The sequence below is a fragment of the Physella acuta genome, unplaced genomic scaffold (genome assembly GCF_028476545.2).
Source record: "Physella acuta isolate Inbredline_101_S28 unplaced genomic scaffold, ASM2847654v3 ptg000544l, whole genome shotgun sequence".
In the NCBI taxonomy this organism is placed as follows: domain Eukaryota; kingdom Metazoa; phylum Mollusca; class Gastropoda; family Physidae; genus Physella; species Physella acuta.
In genome coordinates, this window is record NW_026732063.1 from 1116659 (window position 1) to 1124526 (window position 7868).

Here is a 7868-nt window from a genome sequence, read left to right on the forward strand (position 1 = left end):
GCCTGTGTTTGAAAACATAAAATACATAACACTTTTACAACGTATCGAAACTTGTCAAATGTTGTCTAATTGACTTAAACTGAAATGAAATTACAAACCATTCCATAAATAAAATGACAACAATCACACCGATAGTTTTACAAAACATTCTCACACGAATTATATTTTTAAAGCATTCATTGCAGCTGTTACCCTCTCTACGAAACGCGTTTTTTTCATTAAATAATTATCTAGCTGTTAAACTATAAAAATAATGCTTTTGTATTTATATGGTACCTCATTAAAAGTAGAACGGCGAAACTGAAAGTTCTTAACGGAAAAATCCGCTACTATAAATATGTCATCTACCAGGTTATAAAGATGGCGACAACACAAGACACGTACTAGAGCTGCTGTCTTGCCTTCAACTAAAACATATAATTTAGGTAACACACAAAAATTAAACACACTGTCTTATTATCTAATTATCTGTAGTGAGTGTCATTTTAATGCTTTTAAACTATCTCAAACGAAATAGAAATTAACGTACATTTTAAAATTATATAAAAAAAATGGCCGATTCTAGTCGGAATAAGATACGCATGCGATACGCATGCGCAATGGAGAGAAACTACGACTTAGCGGCGATGTTTTCGATGGTACTGCGCATGCGTGTGTTTACAACCGCAGAACCCTAATACCAACCCTAATCCTATCCTTAACCCTATCCCTAATCCTATCCCTAACCCTAACCCTAACCCTAGCCCTAATCCTATCCCTAACCCTATCCCTAACCCTATCCCTAATCCTACCCCTAACCCTCATTCTAGCCCTAACCCTAGCCATAGGTCACTGCGCATGCGCAGAACTATCTTTTGCCGAAAAATCTTATTCCGAGTAGACACTTCGAAAAAAAATATTACGCTTCATAAAACATATTATATTTTTAATAAATAAAACATACACTTTATTACATTTTTCTTTGTTTATTGTTATCAGTAATGTATACATATTTATTTAATGGTATGTAAATTATATGTTTACACTTACTTCAAAGATAACTGCAGGAAATTTTCCAGCTAGTCTAGATCTAGATTCTCTCTAGATCTAGATCTAGATCTAAAATCGTTCTACAAACTGCTACGCTGCTCATGAAACCGAAATAACTGAACGGGAAATCCCGGTATTATCTAAAGAGTTGACGTCACGTTCCAAGGGACAGAACTGTCGCTGTTCACATTTATCTAGCTGGAACTCATCAAGGTAACTCACATTCACAATATACAGGAGTGGAACTATCATACCGAAATACGGTTGGGGGGGGGGGGGGGGAGTGGGATGGGAGGCATATTCCGACCAAAAACAACACATTTGTTTTTTACCTTTTTTAACATATCTATTACAGCAGTGGATGTTCTTCAGTATATAACACACACTGTCGCATAGAAAAAAATCTACATTAGCTACTGTTTGAAAGTTTAGCAAAACTTCAAACCACTTCCATAACTTATCACTCCGCTGTAAATAGTATAATAGGGGTGTCAAATGTGTCTAGTTTTGTACTTAACAAATAGCTATTTCTTTAATTCATTACCATTTAAATAAGAAACAATAAAGACTGAATCAGACATGAAAATGGTATTTGTTTTACATCTTTTAGTTATTAAAGCTTTTATTAGAGAAAGCGAAGTAATTTTATATTTTTATTTTTTTTTTAAAAACGGCCGGGTGAAAAAAGGTCTTCGTGCCGACCGCTGTTACCCTTATTGTGAACCCAATAGGTGATGTTTTATTGTGAGCCCCAGCTGTTGATGTTTTATTGTGAACCCCAACAGTTGATGTTTTATTGTGAACCCCAGCTGTTGATGTTTGATTGTGAACAGACTGTAAGCAGATCAGACATTAGGGAATGTTCTGGTACATGCTAACTATAGTTGTTCATTCCACAAGTAGAGGCCGTCTTCACCTAGGAAAATAAAGCATACAAAATATAGACATTATTTCCAACAAAAATTTAAACTTCACCTTGCATGTCACATTATATGATTTATTACATTAAGATATTCTATCAGAAATTCGCTGAGGTAAGAAAACTTAATTTTAATTATATAATTTTATATTTATGCACTACCCATCTCATCAACATTAAATCAGATCCGTCCTTTAAAGACAAGTTTTTTTTAAAACGTATTGTGTTTTTTTTACCTTCACCGTTAAATGTGACACATAGAAATTTTTAAAGTCGTATCTTTACATGTAACGTGTTAAGACAACTCTGATTAGCTATAATAGTTCTTGGTGTTAATTTATTTAGCAGGATACAACTAACAAAGCTATTTTTAGCTTATTTTGTCTTGGTTATCACAAAAACTAATTATTGCTAAAATACAGTATATTCTACACATTGTCTATGTAAATGTAAATGGACTGGTGGGTTCACCTATATGTTTTGATAATAACATATCTAATTATAAAGAGTATATTCCAAAAACACAATTTTCATTAAAATTAAATTAGTTTATATTTTCATACAGATGGCCGTATCGATTCCTATAAAGAACCAATTAGCACAACTATTGAACAATCTGACAGAGATAAATAGTTTGCTGAAAAATAATTTAAGTGACTTTGATCAGCAGGTAAGCACATCGCATATAGCATTGTATTCGCAAGACTTTAACTTATCTAGAACATTATTAAGCTGCTTAAGAAGTACAAACGCCAAAGCTTTTTACTAAGAGCTATTTATTAATGCAAATGATTTGCAAATGGGCAGAGGCGTAGCGACCCTTCCCGGCGCCCGGGGACAAACTTTTCGATTTGCACGCCCCACCCTCAAATTTTCGATTTGCACCCCCCTGAACCTTTCAATTTATTTTTCCAACCCATTTTGGCGCCCACTATGTCCCCCGCCACCCCCCCCCCTTGCTACGCTACTGCTTATGGGTGATATGAAAATTCATTTTCTATCCAAATTCCTTCTGTAAATAGATGTATACATGGTAGTGGAATTACTTAAAACACCCAAAACAACAATAATGAATATTTCGTCTTTCCTTTTTTTTTGCTTTTAAAATAATTAGCACCTAAATGTTTAAATATTCCGTTCCTCATCTATAGTATGTCATATCTAGCACCTCAATGTTTAAACACTTCAATCCTCGTCTATGTTATGTCATGTCTAGCCCCTCAATGTTTCAATATTTCAATCCTCCCCTATGTTATGTCATGTCTAGCACCTGATTGTTTAAATATGCCAATCCTCGCCTCTGTTATCCTATGGCCAGGTAAAACAAGCAACACTGGAATGGTTTGACAATCCCTCAGATGCGAAAATAGATTTTAAAGAAGTGGTTTCTATAGTAACAACAGTAAATACTGCCCTACTTGAACTTAAACAAATGATTTCTGGTAATATTATAATATGTAGTGGAGTTTTACTTTTTGTTTTTATTTAATAAATTTGATTAATAATTTAGAACGATCAAACATTCGACAAATACAGTAAAGATAACGATACATCACTAAAGTTTAATTATTATACATTTTGTCTTCATTGACTACGTCGTCCATTTAAAATCACTTCATCCTATGGATTTTAATATACATCTATATTTGTAAAAACTATTGTTTATTTTTTTTTATTCAAAATATTCTTATTGGAAACATAACGTTTAAAATCCGTTGATTTTTATATTTTAAATTGTGTGCTTTTGAATAAATTTGCATTCTTTTCAAATATATTTACATTATTACTATTGTAAATCGAATCCTTAAAACATATTTGTTACACATGTCTAAAAGTTTCCTGCACCAAGTATCAAGCAATGGCTGCTGGAGATAAGACAACACAAGAGAATAAAAGTGTTGACTCTGTACACGATGGAAATTATTCTGATCTTCCTATGTCAGGTATTGCTTTAATTTAGTTTAGCGAAAAAAAAGGCAAATAATTGTAAAAGTTATTGTTATGCGTACCATATACTTATAATATATATATATATATATATATATATATATATATATATATATATATATATATATATATATATATATATATATATATATATATATATATATACATTTATATATATATATATATATATATATATATGTATATTATATCAGTTCACCACTTCTTCATTGCATTCATTAGCATAATCCGCACCACGTTTAAATGTAATAACTTTACTTTTGTCTTTAGTTTGATATATTTTGTGGCCCTCTCCTAGAATATGCTAACATAAACACATTTTACAAGTTGCAGCTGATTTAAGTAACAAACTTGAGCAAAGAGTAGAACGTCTTGAAACAACGCTATTGTCTCTGCAAATTAGGAGTAAAAAAACTGAAGTTGACGTGACAGATATAAAACAATGGAGGGACACATATATAACAGAACAAAATAATATGAATGAAGAAATAAAACAATTGGCTCTAAAGGAAAAGCATAATTCCAAGCAATTCAGACAGCAAATAAATGAACAAAAAAGTGTAACAGATGAGATAAATCAAGAAATTAAACAATGGAGAAAAACACTTATATCCGAACATAACATTATGGCGAAAAAACTTGAAGAACTATCTCAGAAACAAATAGATTATAAAGAAAATATCAAACAGCAAATGAGAGAAGTCAAACACCGAATAAATGAGTTGAATAAAGAAATGGAGACCCTCAAAAAGAAAGAATCAAACGCATGTCAATTATTAGAAAACATAAATAAAGATATAAAAAAAATGACATTATTTTGAACACAATAATGGAAGAAATGGAAGTTCACACAAATAAAACAGAGAAATTGCAACAAGATATTAAAGAGCATTCTGATGTCATATCTTACTTGAGGGAAGAAGGAAATAAAAACAAAAATACGGAAACCAAAGTAGAAAAGTTAATTTCAATGGTTTGTACCTTTTTTAGTTTTTGAAAAGATCTATTTTATTTAAATGGATTTGATTGGTTGTATTATGTTTGTTAATAGCTACAAACTGTAATAACTACAAACAGGCTCACGTGCATTTTGTTTCCTTCTCATTTGTGAAAAATTTAAAATAACATGAATATATTTTAATTATTATTGTATGTATTATTATGTAATATTCTACTTTTAGCATAGCGTCACTTTCAAGATCCTTAACCAAAGGTTGATGCCCGTTGAAAATTTAATTCAATTTTTTAATCAAAACTTGGCAAGTAGGCAGATGAACATACAAAAGGTAACATGTTTAGTACCTAACGCGACTGTTCCCTTTGAGAGTCTACAAAGCCCACACAATCTATCGACATGCTCTCGTGACAGGAGTATTGTTTGAGACCATTATAAACAAATTAACAAAGCTGCTTTCGTTCTTTACAACATTAAAAATAAAGATAATCACTTTTCTTAGGTTCAATTTGCTATCTTGTTGTTTTTTTCTGTAAATTTAGAAAAAAATAAGTTGTAAAAAGTATATGACACTATTTTGAAATGATGAGATGTCATCTACTGTTTTTAGCTTGCAACCCTGGAAAATGATATTTTGAGAATGTCAAATGATGTAGATTCACTTAGTAAGTATGTTATCTATAACTTCTTTTATAATAATCACAAGCCATCGGTACCCGTTAAAAGAGAGTTAAAGTGACCCAATCATTTTATTTAATGTCGTTGATAACGGATGTTAAAAACAGGACAAGACATCAAAAGCCACTCTGTTGTGACTTTAACTCTACAAGATGAAGGGAAGAAAAATATGGCCAATACTACAGACCAGTTAGTAGCTTTAACTACAAAGGTATCCTGTTTATCAGATACGATTGATATATTCCCTTGTTTTTTTAAGCTACTAATACTTAATTTATTCTTGCTTACATAATGTAAAATATAGGACCTACACTATTGTTGAGGCTAGTTAATTTTGAATTTTGTTTTGCGTGGCATTTAAACGAAAATAATGTGATTGCTATTTTAAGAATGTAAGACCATCATATTTCATATGTGTGAATGTTTTTACGAACATAATTTCTTATGCAATAACTTGTAAATTGTAAACACATTTTAGGTTGAAACTCGAGAAAGTGATATTTTAAAGCTGTTACAAAATTTTAAGAAAATGGGTAAGTTAAATAATAAACTTACACATAATGGTAAACAGCAATACAAACACACCAGCACATTCAAGCTTATCTTCAGAGTTTCTTCCAGGCATCTTCCCAGTTTCTTCCCCCCCCCCCCCCCGCCCCGAAAAAATTCTACCGCCCCCCGAACGAAATGAAACTTATATAATTTATATAGTTAATATATACTTTTAACAGTGTCCGCCCCCCGAAGAAAGTCTACCGCCCCACCCCCCCCCCATCCCCCCCCACCCCGAAAATTTCAAGTGCCCCACTGCTAATCTTGATGTATAAACTCTAACATTTACTTTCCAACAGAGACCCGGGTATGTGAGCCTTACATTTGTCAAATTCACCTGAAAAACGACACAATAATAACTACTGGATCAATTATTTCTACATTCCATTTCGTGTGTGAATCTAACGGCAGCCATTTTAATAAAACCACAGGGAAGCTTGTAGCACCAGATGATGGTTTCTATCTTGTGATTGTAACGCTGCAGGAATTGGAAAAGAAACTGATTATAATTAGTTTGTACAGGGATGACATATTGTGTAAGAGCTTTGTTGTTAACTCTGCCAACACATCTGCCGCTGGATCAGCTATTGTTAATATGAACAAAGGCCATGTACTTTATTTTAAAGTCCATCAAGCAAATGACGGAGCCAAGCTACAAGCAGGCAGTGGCTTCACTATTATTAGGTTATAACTAATGTAAACATGCTCATGACATAACGTTTTATCACATAATTTACACCACAGCGTTGTCAAATGTCCTGGTTATTAAATATGTCTTTATTGTGTTTAATGTAGTCATACGAGTACAATCATGATTGTACATTAGTAATACAAACTGTACTGCGTACTAAAATAACTTCGACTAACACCCATATACTTATGCTGCATTTTAACAACAAAAAATTCTTTGTAAAAACCTAATTAACAAAATTAAAAAAAATAAAAAAGAATACGGAGCCCATGCAACTCCAATATTAAACAGAAGCATTAATATATGTTTAGCGTAGGCCTATTCGACCTTAGTTCGCTAATATCATTGCCCTATTCCAACCATAACTATACAACTAATCTAAAAGAAACAATCATAATCATGTCCTTTCCCTAATTATAATCCATAACTTGATGTAAAAAAACAACTTTAAAAGTTAATATAAATAAAGAGAGCAAAAACAAACAATTAAACAACAAACAAAAAACTTGATTGAAACTGAGATTAGACAGATAGGTAGTTCAAATTAACGGAGCTGAGTTTTTTGTATGTTGTGCTTTGAGTAGTACATAAATAGTGTTATCTGCCTCTGCGTGGTGCAGGAGTGTGTTAGTTTACACTTTCAAGACATGAACTCCATGAACAAAGACAGCTGGGAGGGGGTGGAGGGAAAATCATGTAATATGTTATAGCTGTTGAGTCCCTGACATATATCTTCCCCTGATCCGGGGGCGGGACTACCATGACGCCAGACCCCGCAATGCAGGAGGGTCCAGGACGTTTAGGTGCCCAGTTCCGAACAAAAAAAAAACTTTTTTTCAGAAATTATACTTTCATGCATCTTGAAAGTGAATTAATAAAAAAAACACGTCTACTATAGCAGAGATTGTTCTACAGTTACTATCACACACTGTTGCTTAGAAAAATATTTTAAAATGTACAAGAGCTGGTTTGAACGGAAGGCAAACGTTCACACTACTTCCATGACTTACTGCTGATCGTTAAATTAGGGGTGCCCATGAAGCTCATTTAAATAGTTGTGTACTATGTAAATTAAAAAG

At 32.5% G+C, this 7868-nt stretch overlaps 2 protein-coding genes across 2 annotated transcripts; both read left to right on the top strand.

Moving 5' to 3' along the window:
• The first annotated feature begins 351 nt into the window (after window positions 1–351).
• On the top strand, window positions 352–4734 carry LOC131946100 (repetitive organellar protein-like). Its single transcript, XM_059306742.1, has 6 exons — window positions 352–425; window positions 1037–1242; window positions 2514–2618; window positions 3267–3390; window positions 3784–3891; window positions 4247–4734. The coding sequence occupies exons 3-6, from the start codon at window positions 2514–2516 to the stop codon at window positions 4732–4734; spliced, it is 825 nt and encodes a 274-aa protein (XP_059162725.1). The 5' UTR covers window positions 352–425; window positions 1037–1242.
• A 50-nt stretch (window positions 4735–4784) lies between these two features.
• Window positions 4785–6801, top strand: LOC131946127 (uncharacterized). The gene is made up of 5 exons (XM_059306776.1): window positions 4785–4886; window positions 5095–5533; window positions 5654–5757; window positions 6025–6079; window positions 6398–6801. Exons 2-5 carry the CDS (start codon window positions 5509–5511, stop codon window positions 6787–6789), a joined length of 576 nt encoding a protein of 191 aa, XP_059162759.1. The 5' UTR covers window positions 4785–4886; window positions 5095–5508; the 3' UTR covers window positions 6790–6801.
• The last annotated feature ends 1067 nt before the right edge of the window (window positions 6802–7868 follow it).

What these genes read in the sequence shown, in the direction of transcription:
- LOC131946100 (XM_059306742.1), top strand. Translation starts at nt 2,514, where the DNA reads ATGGCCGTATCGATTCCTATAAAGAACCAATTAGCACAACTATTGAAC. An exon ending in TAAGTGACTTTGATCAGCAG is followed by an intron (nt 2,619 to 3,266) that starts GTAAGCACATCG and finishes TCCTATGGCCAG; the next exon opens with GTAAAACAAGCAACACTGGA. An exon ending in ACTTAAACAAATGATTTCTG is followed by an intron (nt 3,391 to 3,783) that starts GTAATATTATAA and finishes CATGTCTAAAAG; the next exon opens with TTTCCTGCACCAAGTATCAA.
- LOC131946127 (XM_059306776.1), top strand. Translation starts at nt 5,509, where the DNA reads ATGTCAAATGATGTAGATTCACTTA. An exon ending in TAGTAGCTTTAACTACAAAG is followed by an intron (nt 5,758 to 6,024) that starts GTATCCTGTTTA and finishes AACACATTTTAG; the next exon opens with GTTGAAACTCGAGAAAGTGA. An exon ending in ACAAAATTTTAAGAAAATGG is followed by an intron (nt 6,080 to 6,397) that starts GTAAGTTAAATA and finishes ACTTTCCAACAG; the next exon opens with AGACCCGGGTATGTGAGCCT.